Genomic DNA, 18,556 nt, shown 5'->3' with positions numbered 1-18,556 from the left:
TTTTTTTTTTTTTTCCTTGTCCTGGGGATTGAACCCAGGGCCTCATGAATGTTAGACAAGCATTTGGTCACTGAATTGTGTGTCCCCAGACTTTTTTATTTCTTTTCATTTTTTGAGATGGTCTCACAGAAGTGCCCAGGCCAGCCTCATTCAAACTTGTGATCTTCTTGCCTTAGCCTCCCAAGTAGCAGTGATTGCAAATGTGCACTGTGCCTAGCTGTGATACATTTCTTAAGGATTTGGAGGAACTTGTAACATAATTTGGATCTAACATTTTCTTTGAGGAAGTTTAGTAGTAATTAGCAGTTGAACAGTAACAAGATCAGGTTTTCTATTTCTTTTGGTCAGTATTGATAAGTTTGAGAAATTGTGCTTTCATCAGAATTTTTTTATTGGCATCAAATTCAGAGTATTGTTTTAACCCTCCCTTAATCTTTCATTTGTTTGTTCCCTTTTCTTATTTTCTCTTTTCTCATAGTAATATTATTTATGCCTGACTTCTTTGTTTCTGTTTGGTGTTGCCAAAGGTTTTAGCAATCTTGGCAAAGAATTTTAAGTTTTAGCCTGGTTAATTAACTTTTTCTAGACAAATAAATTTTTATCTAAACCTATTTTATTTTACCATTGTTCTTGAGAGATCATTTTGATATAGTTATTGAGAATATAATACAAAGTCTGCTGCCAGTTATATTTATTCTCTTTTGAAGAAAATACTCTTTTTTCCGTTAGCTGCACTGGATTTCCCCTCTTTGCTGTTATATCATTTTACTTCCAAATTTAGATGGAAGTTACTTTTTATCCTGTTTTGGATACTTTTTAAAAATTCTGAATTTTTTCTGAATAATATCTGGAACATTCTGAGCCCTGTGTTCTTTAACTGTTGCCTCTTAGATTTTATCTGTTTGTCCCAGTGGAGCTCTAACTGGATATCTGTGTATTAAGCTGTTTCCCCATCAGTGACTCTTTCTGTCTCTTTAGCAGAGTTTATAGTGCCAGATAATTTCATCAGGCTTATATTCTAGTACATCACGTTTCTCTTCCTCTTTGCCTAATCTTCCCTTTATCTCATCCTTCAAGAGAAACTTTAACAATTGTGCTTTTAATTTCTAGAGGTCCCACTTGGTCTTTTTCAGATACACCCATTTTTTCTTGGCTTATATTGCTTGCTCATTTTTGTGAACCTGTAGCCAGTAGACTGTATGAGGCAGTCTCAAGTCTCCTGTCCTCAGATCCGAATTGAGTGCTTGTTTCCTGTTGCCTTTCTGTCTTGGAGGTCTTGCCTGCTTGTCACCTCCTGGGCTTGGCCACAGCAGATAACACCTGTTGTATCTGTAGGAGTCTTGAGATTAACCTGGGGGTGCTTTCCTTCTCGAAGTACTTGTACCAGCTTTGGCACCGAGCAGGAAATGGAGTTGAATTGGGACTCCTATTAGGTTCCCACATTGTACTTCTGGGCCAGGGTTCCCATCCTGACCCCACTGCCTCTCTTGATTGCCAGGTTTACTGTCCAGCACAAGCTTTGTTGCTTTTCCATGGAAAGGTTGGCTGTAAGTGTTCTTCCTGTGAGCTCAGCAGAACATCAGAAATTTTAAAAATTTAGGCCCTTTTAAAAAAAGCAACTGATAGAGTCCTTCAATATCTAGTTCACCATAACTGAAGGTATGAGAAGACCTTTTTATTATATTTTTATTTTTGACAAGTCCTTTATTTTAATATTTAACTTAAGTAGTGTATTTCAGTTTGTATTAGAAAAAAAATCTATCATATCCGACATAAGATTTCTTGGTGATAGCAAATTTTTTGTTACAACAAGCTTACATTTAATTAAATGTTAAGTTATTCTTTTTTTTCCTGGTACAGGGGATTGAACTCGGGTCCTTGTGCTTGCAAGGCAGGCTGTAGCACCACTGAGCTAAATCCCCGGCCCAAATGTTAGATTATTCTAAAGAAAATTTTTAAGTTGAGTAACAGTATAGGCGGTGAGCAGATTACACAGTGTATCTTCTGGGTGAATAGCGACTTTGTAGAGAGAAAGCTGTCCTGAACGAAACTGTGAAAACTGCAGTAAACGCGGTGTAGTGGGAAAAGCAGGGAATAGCTCCTGGAATTGAGTACCACGTGCTGATGGGCGTGAGACGATTAGGATAAGGCTTGCTAAGGAATGATGAGCAGTTGCGTCTTACTGGAGATGGGAGAAGTAGGATCATCATGCAAGACTCTCTGTGCTCATAGTAGGGAGATTGCTCTTTTTTCTGACAGAGAAGGGAAGGCATGGAATGATTTTAAGCAGCAAAGTGATGTCAGAATTTTAAAGGATGCCAGGATTGAAGGCAGGCCATGAGTTAGGAGATTGGTTATTTCCTTAGTTCAGGAGAAAAGATGAAGGTCCAACTAAGACAGTGAGTGGACTGGGCAGAAAGAGTTTTTATGTATGCTAAATTTAGATTTGTTGTTGTTGTTATTGTTGTTGTTGTACAAGGGATGGAACTCAGGACTTTGCCCTTGCAAGGCGGGCAGTGGCACCACTGAGCTAAATCCCTGGCCCTAAATTTAGATTTCTTAAGGAAGTAGAAATGACATTACTTAGTGGTCAGTTGAACAGAAATGTTGAAGGAGACTGGGGAGTGAGTGTAGATTGTATCTTAGATCTTTCTTTTGGGTAAACCTGTGGCATGTAGATCTGTTAACTGATAAATAGAATACAGAAAGAGGAAAGAACTTGGTTTCACTTTTTTTTTTTTTTTGAGGAAAATGATGTTTGTTTTTTACCTTATTGAGCCCCTGAGAGTCTTGTGGCACATCTTGGTTAAAATCCTGTAGCACTTGACATGGAAGGCCTAGAAGGCAAGAGATGGAACCCAGCCTGGAGAGGTTGGGAGTTTTTAGGTTTGGAAGTTTGGAAGCCATCATTTTCTACACTATCACTTGAGATCATTTTAAGTGGTACATAGACAAACTCAAGAATTTTTAACAGTTAGAAATTTCCTGGGATGTACATGACAAACACAACTTGTACAAAGTTATAGCATGGACATTATCACATAGCTCCTGTGAGTACAATGAAAGGGAAATATTTTAAATAAAAATATGTGATTTGTGGAAGTGGTAAAAGTCGTGGCAAAGCTTTACAAATGATGAAAGTCCAGAAAGTGCTGTTTTAAATCATGAGTGGGATGGAAACAGTCACCAAGGAGAGAGTAAGAATGAGAAGAAAAAGGAATGGACGTGTAATGGTGGGGTGTGGACAGGAGCTCATGAAGGAAACTGGGGAAGAGCAGCCAGACGAATAGGAGGAGACTCAGAAGATGGTCTTTGGAGTACATGTAACGCATTCTGAGGAGGAGGAGGAAGTGGCCCACAGCACCAAGTAAGTTATAAGCTGAAAAGTGCTTTTTGAATGTATCATTAAGGTAGACCGTTTAGCTGGAAGCACCCCCGACCACCCAGTACCAGGGATCAAACTCAGGATCTTGCACTTGCAATGCAGAGGCTGTGCCACTGAGCTAATTCCCCGGCCCAAGCTGGAAGCATCTTAAACAGGAGTTTTTTTTAAAAAAGTATTCATCTAATATTAATCTTAATAACAGCTGGTATTTACATCATTTGTGCCTTATAGGATTCCAAGCACATTACATATTTTAACTGATAATAAGGTAGGTGGTATTATTATCCCCACCTGAAATATGAGGAAACTGAAGCCCAGAAAATTTTAGTAACACCCAGAATCACACAGCCAGGAAACAGGAGAATCAGGATTCAAGCCCAGGCCATTCCATGCTCTTAACCATTTTACCACGTTGCCTCTCTAGTTGAACAGAATGGATGTTGTAATTACAGTATAGTTTGATGCACATGGTATCATGAGATCCGCAAGGTTGAATGACTGGCAGCTGTACTGTAATCAGCGCCATGATGGGGGTGAGCGGTACGTGGGCTGTGACAGTTCTGGGCTCTTTCTGTATTTATATACAAAAAATAGTTTGTAAGAAAAGTGAATTTAAAAGTATACATTTTTCATTATACTAAATCTCATATTAAATGCTCTTGGATGCTATATTGTTTTATTTTTTCTGGCAATTCACTTTTTGAAATGAGGTCTTGCTATGAATTCCATGCTGGCCTTGAACTCACAATATAGCCCAGACTGACCTTGAACTGACGGCAGTCTTCCTGCCTCGGCCTCCCCATTGCTGGATTATAGGCACGTACCACCACGCTCAGCAGGCCATTTACTTTTGGAATTACCTTCTTCAAACTGGAAATATTATTCATGCAGAACAGGTGAAGTTCCAGACATTATAGATAATACTCTATATAGAAAGTCATCAGTGACCTTAAATATATAAGTAGTTTCCCTTGAATGGTAGAAATGGAAACTAAATTATAGGAAAGTGAGAAATGAGAATTCCAGTGTGTGTGTGGGTTTCTTGAGGAGTTTAATAAACAGCGGTGAAGGGAGACAGGGAAGGGTGAGCTATGATAACTAGTTGTGGGTAGAGAACTGAAAACTGGTTTAGTTGTGTGCCGTGGCTGACACTGATAGGAGGACCCTAGGGAGACGGGCGCTGAGGTTTGTGTTCGTGGAGGAGGAAAACTGCAAAGCTGGGGTATTGACTGCACTGGCCTTGTTGTGGCTGGGATACTGGAGGATTTTGGAGAAGAGAAAGGAAGTACGCAGCAGCATTCTTAAAAAGGACAGCAGGTGGCAGTGGCAAGGAAAAGTAGATGCAGTAAAATGCAGTGTTCAAGAAAAGAGACCGTGGAATCAGAGGACTGACTTTGATTCATTCCTAGCTTGGTGACCTTGAGCACAACACTTAGTTTTGCAGACTGTTTTCCCACCTGTAGGGTGGAACTGATGAAAGGAGGGTCTGCTGGGAACTGCCGTGAGGGCCATGAGGTGATACTGGGAGCACACGCCCTTCAGTACGTGACAGTATGGCTGGTTTGTTAGGAAGCTTACTATCCTTGACGTCTGACATTGTGAGGTTTTCAGACTTTGATGTAAAGGTTGATATAAAATGTATCTCTTTCATAGTCCGATGGTGGGCTTGCTTAGGAAAAAAGAAACTTGGTTTGGTCTAACTGTAAGAAATGTTGTTAATGATGGTACCGGTGATGACAGGAGAAGAAAGCCATTGTGTGCGAGAGCCAGAAGTAATGCTATGCTCCACTTTTCAGTGCTATTTGGCGTTCCTCTAATAGCTATATTAAAAAAACAAAAAACTGAGTCTGAAACTCAAGCCCTAGTTTCTCTTTTCAAGTATTGTTAAAACATATCTTTTATAACGTGGAAATTTTCCTTTTTGTGGTTAGCAGTGGTGTTCCGTGGCAGTTGGTAGTGTTAGAAGCAGGGATGGTTAGCGGAATGGCAGGGCGGGCTGTGGCTGTGGGAGTGGAGAGATTGACAGACTCACCCTGGACCACTCGTCCTGCCCCCTTACGCAGGGGAGAGACACATTGAGAGACATTTAGGCCACATGGAACTTAGGAGCACTTTGTCAGTGGCATCAAGATTTAGTTCAGGCCAGGAGGTCGAGAATGTTGGAGTTTCTGTACAATGAAGAGGCATGCTTCATGGGACACAGTAAAAGTAGGTAGGTAAATGGGTACATCAGTGAGAAAATGTCTTTATATTCAGCAACACTTAGGGCATAGTGAGTGTGTGCTAGGCACTCAGAAAATAAATAAGATGCTCATAATTATCTTCCCTCTAAAACCAGATCTATTCAGAGTAGAGATGGGTGAATATATGAACCTAAGAAAATGAAGATAGGTTGAACTCTTTGGAGAGAGGGGAAAACTTTCCCAGCAGGTTAGGGACAAGAATTGTTCAGAGCTTAGTGTTCTGATTGGAATTCCTCCCTTGGAGGGTTCTAGATTTTTTTTATACTATAGCACAGAAGCCAGGAAAACTGCTGCTTGTGGTATCTCTGAGGAATCAGTTACTGATTTGGGTGTGTGTTGCTTCCTTAGGACTGTGAACCATGGACGGTTTTGCTGAGGGAGACCTCTCTGTGGTGGATTATGCCTTGTTAGACGATTGCCCTGATGAGGAAGAGGGTGCCTTTGCGCCTGAACTTATGACGGCAAATTATGTTCGGGTGACTCAGCTTTACTGTGATGGAGTGGTAAGTAGAATTGTTACATTTTACTTTTAACATGTTTGTATCAGCGTTCTCTAGGGAGACAGATTTAATATATACACACATATACACACACACAACACAGATTTACAAGGTAGACTTTCCATGGCCTCCTGCACAGTCAGGTGTGGAAGAGTCCAGGCTGCCTGTGCACTGAAGACCTGAAGGATCCAGTCAAAAGTCAAAGGCCTGCAGCTCCCAGTAGAATCCTGTGTAGGTAGCTAGTAAGAAGCTGTGGGCTGGGGATCTAGCTCAGTGGTTCTGCCTCCTGCTTCGCAAGCGCAAGGTCCCCAGTTCGATCCCTGGTACCAAGAGAAGAAGAAGAAGCTCTATGATGCAAGGCTGAAGAGTCTAAGGTGGAAGTCAGGAGATGGCATCCCAGGCAAAGGCAGAGTGGAGCTCCTCCAGAGGAACCGAAGCGAGCCTGCTTTCTTCTCCTTTTTATTCCTTTCCAGGCTTCAAGCCTATTGGTTGGTGCCACTCCCACCCAGGGTGAGTCTTCTGTCTTCAGTAAATCCGTTCAGCCACACCCAGAACTGTGCTAATCCAGCCAGTTAGGTGTTTCTTACACAAGCTGACACAACAGTTAACTATCACAATCCACCCCATCAACTTGACAATTAGACACATTCCTTAAACCATATTTAGTCTCCAGATAAAGATAAGTTCATAATTATGCCTATCATAGTACAGTTTTCCTGTGTACAAATGGAAACACACTAATTTCCTTCCCAGAAGAGAAGGTAAGTTTTCTTTGGATGGTGCTGACTCCTAGCATTTTATAACTTGAATAATATAATATAATATAATATAACATATACAATACTTAAGAACCAGTATTAAGTCTGTCAGTATAATATCATATAGGAAGCATATCAGGAGAGAACTATTATATTACAATCTTTGTTTCTGTAACTGACCGTGGGGTTGTAGCTAGTATTTATAGTTACCCTTTTCTGCTCCCTGTTCTGTATTCCCTTGGCCTTCAGCAAGCACCTCAGCAGATCTAGGTTCTTTCCTTGGTGGGGTGACTCAGACCTTCATTCCTGGAGGTTCTGGGCCATTTGTCATTCTGCCCAGACTGGGTTGCAATAGTTTCTGATTGACCCATTATTAATGGGGCATGGTAATACTAGGATGCCCCGTAAGGGATCTCCTGCACTCCAAGTATATTCTTTCTCTCTTCCATTGTAGTATAACAGTTCATTTTCCCCTTGATGGTCGGGATCAGTCACCCCAACACATAACTTCCCTTTTTAGCTTGTTTATTCAGAGGTGTGAAGAGTCCAAAATGACCAGGGGTAAGTCTTAGCTTCCAGTTCCGTGGAATCATTGTTGTGCTTCCTAGTACATACCAAGTTTCCCCACTCTGGGACTAAGATTTCTAGGCCAACAGAGCATAAAGTCATGGGAACAGGAAGCAGGAATTTTGCTAGCGGATCATTAAGGGTAGTGGTGAGTGGCACCATTCCCACTTCTACCCTTTGATTCCTGGACCCATGAATCCTAGCGTGGGAGACACAGCACCATATAGTAGTGATTCAAAGCATATACAGCCTTTTGAAGATACCCCAGCCCTGCAAGCTGTTGCCTCCTGGCTGGTGCTTCAAAAGGCCATTCCACTTTTCTGTCAATTCAACTGCTTCTGGACGATGAGGAAGATGGTAAAATTAGAGCATTCCATGGGCCTCACTTCTTTGGCCATTAAATGTGTTTTTTGGTCAGAGGTAGTGCTTTGTGAAATTCCATGAGCGGAGAAGACATTCTGTAAGTTCACGGGTGGTAATTTTGGCAGAAGCATTACATACAGGAAAGGAAAACCCATACCTAGAATAAGTGTCTGTGCCAGTAAGGTCAAAGGGCTGTCCTTTGCATGATGGAAGCAGTCCAACATAATCAACCTGCCACCAGGGCACAGGAGTGTGTCATATGAGGGACTGAGTGCTGGTCTCTTTTGGCACACTGGGCATTCAGCAGTGGCTGTACCCAGATAGCCTTGGTGGTGAGTGGGAGTCCATGTTGCTAAGCTCATGCATAACCTTCATCCCTAGCACCATGGCAACTCTGTTCATGAGCCCAATGGGCAGTGAAGGGGTAGTTGAAGAGCAAGGTTGAGTGTTATCTACAGAACAGGTCATCCCAATACACTTGATTATTTCTGCTGAGGTCACTTTTCGGTAAGCATTTTCATGGGATACAAATACCTTTAAATCCCTTGTCCATCTTGAGAGGTCTACCTACATTTCTCTTCCCGAGGTATCTTGTCACCATATTTCCAGTCATGTTACTTCCAAGTTCCTGACCATCTGGCCAGACCATTGGCTACAGCCCATGAATAAGTATATAGTCGCACATCTGGCCATTTATTTTTTCTAGCCACTGTGTACTTCCAGGTGCACTGCCTGAGTTCTGCCTGCTGTATAGATTTCCTTTCACTACTGTCCCTCAGGGATGTCCTGGAAAGGGACTGTAATGCTGCAGTCGCCCACTTGGGGGTGATGGCTGCATAATGTTCAGAACCATCTGTAAACCAGGCCCTTGCCTTCTCTTCCTCTGACAGCTGATCATGTGGTAGGCTGTAGGTGCATGCTGGGACACGGAAAGCCATATACCAGGATTAAGAACCATGAGCATCCGGGCAACTTCTTCATGTAACTTACTTGTGCCCTCTGGACCTGCTCTGGCTTGTTCATGTATAAACTACTTCCATTTAGTGGTAGACTGTTGCTGTGCAACATACCAACTTTAAGATGTGGTAAATCAGATAATTCCTAGCCCATGATGGGCAACTCAGGTCACATAGTAACCTATGTGTCCTGAGGTCAAATGTTCAGTTTCTACTAAGTAGCAGGCTCGATCTGTTTTTCAAAGGAAGAGTAGTATCATCTGCAGATGACTGTAGAGCCTTGCTCAAAATCCTGAAGACTTCTGCTGTGATTGACCTATGGGGGCCTGCCAGAGATTCCAAATAGTGTCTCTATCTACCACTGACACTTAAGTACCATTGGCCCTGCTGGTCCTACAGCCTCATCGGCAGAGCAGCCTGGGCCTGGTATAGAACTTTCACTTGTTCTGGGCCCCAGTCAAAAATAGCAGCTTTCTGAGTCACACAGTAAATGGGCTGGAGCAAAATACCTAAGTAAAAATGTGTTGCTTCAAAATTACAAGTAGGTTTGTTTGGCTTTGTGCCTCTTTTTGGTTATAGGGGAGAGCCAGATGCAACATCTTAGGATATCTCTTTATTTTGAAGGGATATCTCTGCATGCCCCACACCACTAGACTCCTAGAAATTTCAGAGGTAGCAGAAGCTTGAATTTTAGTTGGATTTCTTTCCCATCCTCTGGCTCGCTAACGCTTTACTCACAAGTCCAGAATGTTTGCTACCTCCTGCTCGCTTAGTCCAATTGGCACGATAGCAATGTAATGGACCAGTGTGATATTAATTACATAGAAAAGAAAGATGGTCAGGATTGCTACAAACTGAGTTGTGACACAGGGCTGGAGAGTGAATATAACCCTGAGGTAAGACAATGAAGGTGATTTGTTGGTCTTGCCAGCTGAAAGCAAATTGTTTCTGATGGGCCTTGTGGAGAGGTATGGCGAAGAGGGCTTTTGACAGCTCAGTAGCTGCATTCTTGGTTCAGTGGTACCTTAGTTAATGAACTTAAATGTGTTCCACGATTTTGGAAAAGATGGCCATGTTTGTGCTTGTATAGGAAAGATAGTCGTGGTCACCAGATGTAGTTTGCAAACAAAAACAAAATTTTGCCACATGTTTTTGTTTGTGAACCAAGTTGTTTGCAAACAGAAGCATTCATGAACCAAGGTACCACTGTACCAGGAGAGTAAGGAAACCACATCTGGTACAGCAGCTGCAGTTGGAGTCACCCCTTGATGCAGTTCATGGTAATCCACCACCATGCTCCAAGACCCATCTGTCTTCGGCAGAGGCCAAATGGGAGAATTAAATGGAGATGTGTTGGGAACCACCGCCCCTGTATCCTTCAGGTCCTCAGTAGTGCCACCAATCTCTGTGAACGATACTGTTTTTGGTTTACTATTTAACCAGGTGTAAGGCAACTTAAATGGTTTCCATTTGGCCTTTCCAACTATAAGGGCTCTCATAGTACAGGTTAAGGAACCAGTGTGAGAATTCTGCGGAGTACTAAGTATATTTATCCCAATTATGCATTTTGGAACAGGAGAAATGACTACAGGATGGATTTGAGGACCTGTAGTACTGGACCCACTGAGTCAGACCTTTGCTAAAATTCCATCGATTACCTGACCTCCGTGTACTCCTACTCTAACTGGAGGGCCGTAATGGTGTTTTAGATCTCCTGGAATCAGTGTTAGCTCAGAACCAGTGTACATTAGTCTCTGTAGTATCTGCTCATTTCCCTTCCCCCAGTGTACATTTGTCCTGGTAATCATAGGTCCTTTTGGGAAGGATGGGAGAAAGACTGACTGTGAAACTTTTGGTGGTGCACCAGGGATCTCAAGGGGGCCTGGCTTTGCCTTCATTCAAGGAGTTCTTGATCTGTAAACTGGCTGAAACTTGGGGACTGATTGAGGGGCCATGATGAAGTAGGTTTCATTTTCCCTTAATTGTTTTTGATAATATTAAATCTAGTAAAAACCTAGTAGGCTTCCAGTCTATTTCCCTTTTGGGAACACTATGGCTAATCAGCTAACACTGTAGGTCTGTGCTTGTCCAGCCACTTCCATGATTGCTGTGCTTCTGCTATCCATTATGGTAAGCGCATGGACCTTGTGTCTGCTGGTTAAGTGCTGCCACTTGACCCCTGCCACTCTGAAATCCAGTTAAACGCATCACCCTTAAGTTTCCCAGTTGAGTAACCACAGTCCCCTATGTGAGGTCTGGCATATAGAGAAGAGCAGGGACAGGGCTCTTTAGGGGTGCTGGTGCTCCCCTTGTGAATCTCAGTTTTAGTGAGGGGAGCATTTTTCTCATCCTCCCAGTGTGAAAGATTAGGTTTAACGTGACAAATCCATTCTGTCATTCCCATTTCTCTGAGCCTTTAAATCCTTTCATCAGCAGTAAACCAAGGAATATCAGGCATTTCTAACTCATTCACACTGGGCCATCTTTTGATCCATGCGTGTGCCTCCAGCCATACACAGTGAACTTTTAACACCTTTTTTTTACTTCACAAGCTACAACATTAAATTCAGAATCTCTCCTTAATGGGCCCATATTGACACATTCAGCCTGTTCCAGGTCTTTTTTGGCACCATTATCCCACATCCTTGAAATCCGTTCCCACACTTATTATCAGACCTGTGCTTCTAAGAGTTAGAAAACTCAAGAAGTTCTTTGGAGCAGCAGTGGACCTCGTCGTGGGTCACATGCTGTACCTCACCTTTAGGAGCCTTCTGCAGTTTGAGCCTCATCTAGAGGCAAAAGCGGGTGGTGAGGGTAGATCCTGAGGAGCGTCAGCATTGTCATGCTTGGCAGCACAGGATTGGTTTCCTCAGGTAAAGGGGAGAGGCCAATTCCCCGAGAGGAGAGGCCAATTCCCTGTCCTCACCAAAGTGGGCGAGGAAGCTCTTCCTCTGGCAAATAAGGGAACCTTCTTCTTTCTCCCTTTTTTATTGTGTCCAGGCTTTAAGCCTGTTTATTGGTGCCACTCACACCCAGAGTGGGTCTTCTGTTCTTATTCAAGTTGAGACAACGGGTAACTGTCACAGTCCTAAGGCCTTCTGCTTTAGGTGGTCTGAATGCAAGATGTTTTTGTGGTGCATGGGTTTCGACAGGAAGATACACATAGGAAAATAAACAGCACTTCAGTAATAAGAATATAGATGTCAGAGAACAGGTGATGGTGAGGTGTGGTTTTCTTACTGAGGATTAGAAAAGCTGTTGGGCTGCCTATAGAAACAAACTCAGGAAGCACTGAACAAGGGCTTAAATTAAGGCTTATTGGCTAAAGGTGTGTTCAAGAATTTAAGTAAATAGGTACCAAAAATTTTTTAGTTCATTTCCGTTATGCTCTAGATAAAAAACCAAGAATTATACTTTTTCATTTTAGCAGATACAAATAAAAATAATTTTCTTCTTTTTAGGGTTCACAGTATAAAGATTATGCCCAAACGGAGAGAAATTTAGGTGAGTATATATTGATAGGTTAATGTGAATGTATTGACAGACCCATAAGGGGAAGTCTATCCGTCTATTCTGATCAAATTAAAGATTTATGCCTCTTCAAAATGTATTCTGTTTTTTTTCACTAGAAACTAAAACCTTCCTTTGTTAAAATAGTTTTAGAGGCTAGGGATTTAGCTCAATGATGCTGTGCCTGCCTCGCCAGCACAAGGTTCTAAGTTCAATCCTTAGTACCAAAAGGAAAAAAAAAAGTTTTAGCCAACACTTAAATATTCTTGGTATCTAACCAGTTAAAATATGTCATCCTTTCATTCCTTGCCTTTTGTAGCCCGTTTTACCATTTCTCTGTCAACAGTGTTGATTCTTTCAATGGTAAGGCACAAAGACTAATTTAAAATTTTTTTTTAATTTTAATTAAGAATTTGACATCTGCAGCATATGGTGTAGTAAACCAGTTTCTGACCTGCACGATTACTGTGATGCCATTAAAATATATATCTTCTGGCCACTTCTTTTTAAACATCAGCACACTTCTGTGATATCACGATTGCATCCCTGTGTGGAGCCCAGGTATGTTGTCCACATTGTTCTCTCAAGTGTTTGCATGGCAAAGGAAAGCCAAATAGGGTGGGAGGGTGCGTTAGTTACCTTTCTGTCTCTTTGCCGAGACACAATCAATACCTGACACGCAAAGTTAAAAGGGGAGGGTCTTATTGGGCTCACAGTTCATAGAAGTTTCAGTCCATAATCAGCTAACTCTAGGGCTAGGGATTTGGCTCAGTGGTTCTGCTGCTTTGCAACACAAGGTCCCGAGTTTGATCCCCAGTAACAAAAAAAAAAAAAGATGATATCATAATCAGCTGATTCCAAAGCAGGGATGACAAACAAGCATGGCAGAGCAGGAACGAGATGACACAAGGCAGCAGAGGTAATGAGAGAGGGTTAACAGCACCTTCTGCCCCTTTTATCTCATTCAGACCCCAAGGATTAGGGCCCTGCTGAGGTTGTCCCGGTTTGTGGGGTTAGTAATTGGTAGAGTTTGAGAAGGGGAAGTATTTGGAAATGAGATAAGAGGGGTGTGGAAAGAAGGAGACCAAGCAAAGAGTTGTTAAGGTTTCATTTATTTGTAGATATAGGCAGTTTATAAAGGCAAAAACTGTAAAATTGTAAGAGGAAATAGTTAATCATAAACTTTGAGAGGAGAATGTAACAATAGTGTAATATAATGTTATTGGGTAATGACCTAGATTATTTTTTTATGTAAATTTGTTGTCATGGGTAATGACATAATTGTGTTGATGGGGTGATCAGTGGGTCAACATGGAAGTTGTTTGGTTTTTACTTAGGACAGGCTAGCAGCTTAGTCTACCACATCTCCCCCTTCTCCATTCTAAAAATTGAGGAAGGGATATATATTATGTAAGTTAATGAGGGGAGGTTATGTAGAGGGGTGTCAGAGAAGTAAGTTGTTGATAGAGGAAAAGATGGTCTTGATATCTCGATAGAAGTCCCTGTCTTAGGTTGATCAGTTAGGTATTGATTGTTTTATCTGTCATTGGGGTTAATTGTAGTAAGAGGAGAAGTCTCCGGAAGACTTGAAGGATATTTTAAGGCCCTCTAGTAACTGTGATTGTAAGGACTTGGTAATATTTTCTTTTGGACCTCTCAGATGTTAGGTTTATCCTCTAGTCTTTATAGATGTTTGGATCTGTAAGTAATTTTCCTCTTGATCGGCCAGATCAAGATGATGGTAATGGATTTGAATGGCTTTGGCTTGTATGGTATCTATCTGTTGTTTAATAAAGGCTGTAAGCCTCTTAAATATTAGAGGCCCGATGGTTAATAATATCAGGAGCCCTAATAGGGGCCCCAATAAAGGGAGGAGATAAGGTAGAAACCCATTGAGCCCAGTTTATAGGGGGTTTTTATGTAATTCTTTTCTATGTTTTTCTAAATCTTCCTGTAAGGTTTTGATCTTATCCCTGACAATATCAGATTTATTTGCATAGAAACAACATTGTTCTTGGAGGGCAAGACAGATTTTTTTTTGTTTGGTGGTGAGTATATCTAAATCTCTTTTATTTTGAAGGATAACCTCTGTGAGGGAATTAATTTGATCTTGTAGAAATTGTATAGTATTAGATAAAGTTTGAATATTATTAATTAATTGTTGAGATAATTTGGTATATTTATGTAAGGAGATATCTAGATTGGTGGTCCCGGTGTTAATAGTTGTAGAAATTTCTAGATCAATTATTAAGGGAATGAGTTGTATAGTCCGTTTGGGTCTTCTAGTTATAAAATTAAAAGTGGGAATTGGGATAGGGGTATTTTTTGAAATAATATTAATATTGGGTAAAATAGTAGTGTTTATGTATTTGTCCAATTTTGAGGTAAAAAGGAATATGTATAAGAATTTTTATAAATAAATATAGAGAATTTTTAGAATATAAGGTTGTGTGATTAATAATATTTTGATAATAACTATAATTAACAAAGGTAATAAATTTTATATTTATATTAAAATTATCATTTAAAGGTATATTATAAATATATTGGGGGGTAAAATTATAAGGAAGAGGGGATTTTAAAACTATTAGAATAGGGGAAAAAATAGAGTAATTAGTTATATTAAAATTAAAATTAATATTAGGCAGGGGAATTGTTAAGGGAATAAATGGGTCCTGTTTAAGGCAGAGCCAATAATCCTGAGTTAATGAGGGATTGGTGATATTTAGAAGTTGGTGGGTTTGAATCAAAATATCAAGGGTGGTCTCATTTAATGTGTTTTTTGTATGGGAATGAATATTGGTTAAGGGATGATATTTAAGAGAAGGGATTTGTGTCTCAATGATTTGATCAATATGAGTTTTAATATATTTTTGTTTGGCCTGATTTTGGGGGTCATCCCCATCTGTAATGTAAACAGAGGGAGAGTGATGTCAATAAATTTTTTGTCTAATCTCTCCAGAATATTTAGTGGTCATGAGTTTATTGATTGATCCAAGGATTTGGGGGTTATTAGATTAATCACCTCCAAGGGTAGTTGATTGTTCTTTGAGGAGGGTGGCAGTATAATATATTTTATTCCCTTGGAAGTATTTTTGGTATTGTTGATAATAGGAGGAATGTATGGATTTTTTAAATGTTTGGTAAGGATATGGGGGGAGTCTGTCATCTGGGGATGGAGGGAGGGGTTTAGGTTTAGGGATGTATTTCCATTTAGATCCAGATTGATATAGAAGATAAGTCATTTTATCCTCATAATCTTGAGATTGATATATCCCAGTGGGGTGAGTATAATTCGAGGAAGTGCCTCCAAGGCATTGGTAGGGACTTCCTTGTTGTTGTTGAAGATGAAGTTGAGTTTTGTTGGGATTGTTAAAATCTCTATATGAAGTTTTGATGAAGATTAGGAGAAGTAAGGGTTGGAAATTTATGTTTGAGGGCATTTTGGCCTTGGAAATCTAGAAAGAAAAAAGAGAGAGTCTCAGGGATGTAGATCATTTGGATAAAAAAGGTTAATTATTAAAAGAATTTATTTGTTTGAGGAATTTTTTAGGAAGTCATCTGGTAGTTTTGTTTGATGTATTATAGATATAGGCATGACCGTGGTCCCAAATGAGGATAGGATCTGGGCCACTCCAGGTGGCCGTGAGTGGATCCCTCCACATGACTTTAGTATATTGTTTGTTGGTTTGGGGATGTTAAAGATGGTTAGTAGTTGATTTTTTATTGATATCCAAGGTGAGGAAATTAAGGATAAATAAGGCATGATGTAAAATATTTTTTGGGGAGTTAATAGAGGGATAAAGTGAGGTTGTTTTTAATTTATATAAGGTATTTTTTATGGATTGATGGGCTTTTTTAACAATATCTTGGTCTTGTGGATTATAAGGAATATCTGTGATGTGTAATATTTGTAATTGTTTATAAAAGTTTTGAAAATTTTTTGTAGTATATCCAGGGCCATTATTTGTTTTAATTGTAGAGGGCTTGTCCATAATGGAGAGGTAGGTTAGGATATGAGATATAACATTTTTGGATGTTTTTCTTGTTTGAAGAGTGGTATAAATAAATCTATTGAAGGTATTAATTGTGATATGTAGATATTTGAGTTTTTTAAAAGAAGGGATATGAGTTATATCTATTTGTTAAATTTTATTGGGAATTAACCCTCGAGGATTAATTCTTAAATGGGGAGAAGGTAATTGAGTAATATAGTTTTGATATTTTTTAATGATTTGTCTAGCTTGTTTTTGAGTAATTTTGAAAAGAAGGTGTAATGTATGGGTATTGAGATGATGAAGTGTATGGGTCTGTTGAGTTTGATTAATAGGATTTGGGTTGATGGAGAGAAATATTTGAGTGGTTTTATTTGTAATATTATTTCCCATAGTCAAGGGTTTAGGGAGATTAGAGTGTGTATGAATATGTTTAATAAAAAATTGATGATTTTTCTGATGAATTAGTTTTTGTAATTTTAAAAAAAGAGGTGTGGTGTTGGTGGTGGGTTTAATATAAGGAATAGTTTTTAATAAGGGAATAGAGGAGGTTAAATAGGAGTTATTAGTATAAAGATTAAAAGGATTATTGGAACATTTTTTGAAAACTTGTAAAATAGTATAAAGTTTTATTAATTGTGTAGATTTATAAGGTGAATGAATTTTCTAAGTAATATTGTCAATAGTGAAGGCGGCAATTCCATTGGAAGAGTTATTAGTGAATGTTAGATTGGTATCATTAAGTGGGTGAGGGGAAGTTTTTTGGGAAAAAATTATTGGATGGACTTTGAAAAATTGGAGTAATCTATTGGTGGGGTAATGATTATCAAGGATATCGGAAAAAGTAATGAGGGAAATGGTCCATTTGTCATCATTTTGTATCAATCATGATATTTGGGTTGATGAATATGGGAGAATAATTTTGTTGGGTTTTTTATTAAAGATTTTTATATTTTGTTTTCTGGCCAATTGTAAAAGTTTAGTGACCCATGAAATATAGGGAGTGAGAATTTTTTGAGGGGAAGTGGGTAGATGGATCTAAAGAAGTTGTCCTTTTTGTTAGAATAAACTTGTAGGAGTATGTGAAGTTGGAAAAATAATAAAGGAGAGGGGTTTCTTATAGGAGATAAAGGTAATATTTTGATCTTGAATGGTTTTTTCAATTAATTGTAAGGCTTTATGGGTAGTGATATTTAATGATTGGGGGGAATTTGGGTCAGGATTTCCCTGGAGGATATTAAAAAGGGGTTTTAATTTTTTTGTAGTTAATTTTAAATAAGGGTGGAGTCAATTAATGTTTCGCAATAATTTTTGGAAATCATTGAGGGTCCTCAAATGATCAACCTTAAGAAATATTTTTTGGGTAAGGATTTGGTTGGTAAAAAGTTTAAAACTTAAAAAGAAATAAGGGGGTTTGAGTTGAATTTTATTAGGGGCTATTTGGAGTCCCATGGCAATAAGAGTTTGGGATATCTCTTGTGAATACTTAAGGAGAGAATCATTATTAGGTTTAGTCAGGAGGATATCATTTATATAGTGTATAATATAAATTGAAGGCTATTGTATTTTGAGGGGATTAATTGTTTGAGTTATAAATTTTTGATATAAGGTGGGGCTATTAGTCATATCTTGGGGGAGGACCTTTTATTGATATCTAGGTATGGGTCCTCTGAAATTGGTGATAGGTAGGCTGAAGGTAAAACGCTTATGATCTGTAGGATGAAGGGGAATATTGAAAAAATAATTTTTTAAATCAATGATAATCTTGGAATATCTAATTGGAATAGTTATAGGGGAAGGTAGTCTGGGTTGAAGAGTATTCATGGGAATTATAGTTTTATTGATTTTATGTAAATCTTGGAGCAATCTCTATTTTTTAGATCTTTTTTTGATAAAAATGGGAGTATTTTAGGGAGATGTAGTAGGTTCAATATGATCAGTAGTTAGTTGTTTTTGTATTAATAAGGTAGTAGTTGATAAATTTTTTGAAGAGAGAGGCCATTGATCAATCCACATTGGGGAGTCATTTTTTTAAGATATTTTATCAGTGTGAGGAGTAGGCATGTTAATGGTCATCATGGAAAATTTTTAAATCCTATTTTTGATCGATCTGGCTTTTGTTTGACAGAAAGTGGTTGAATTATCTCTTGTGTATCTTTATTTAGGTCCTGTTTGGGGAGAAATTCCTGTTTTAGTATTTGATGGGCAACGATTTTATTAGGGTTGTATATTATAAGTTGTATTTGGGAAAGTATATCATGTCCCCATAAATTAATAGA

At 39.2% G+C, this 18,556-nt stretch overlaps 1 protein-coding gene across 3 annotated transcripts in view; it reads left to right on the top strand.

Annotated features, from left to right (window-relative positions):
* The window catches only part of Ttc3 (tetratricopeptide repeat domain 3), a 135,670-nt gene that overhangs the window by 21,157 nt on the left and 95,957 nt on the right, over positions 1-18,556 (top strand). For all 3 annotated transcript variants that reach the window (XM_010636571.2, XM_010636570.2, XM_010636572.2), the window contains exons 2-4: positions 5,977-6,131; positions 12,234-12,276; positions 12,693-12,843. In XM_010636571.2, coding sequence (XP_010634873.1) covers positions 5,988-6,131; positions 12,234-12,276; positions 12,693-12,843 — 338 coding nt within the window. In that variant the 5' untranslated portion in view covers positions 5,977-5,987. The remainder of the gene's footprint in view (positions 1-5,976; positions 6,132-12,233; positions 12,277-12,692; positions 12,844-18,556) is intronic.

This window comes from Fukomys damarensis, unplaced genomic scaffold (assembly GCF_012274545.1).
Source record: "Fukomys damarensis isolate Sample0158 unplaced genomic scaffold, DMR_v1.0_HiC HiC_scaffold_24, whole genome shotgun sequence".
Classification (NCBI taxonomy): domain Eukaryota; kingdom Metazoa; phylum Chordata; class Mammalia; order Rodentia; family Bathyergidae; genus Fukomys; species Fukomys damarensis.
The sequence above is the reverse complement of the archived record's forward strand: the minus strand, read 5'-3'. Positions and strand labels throughout refer to the sequence as shown.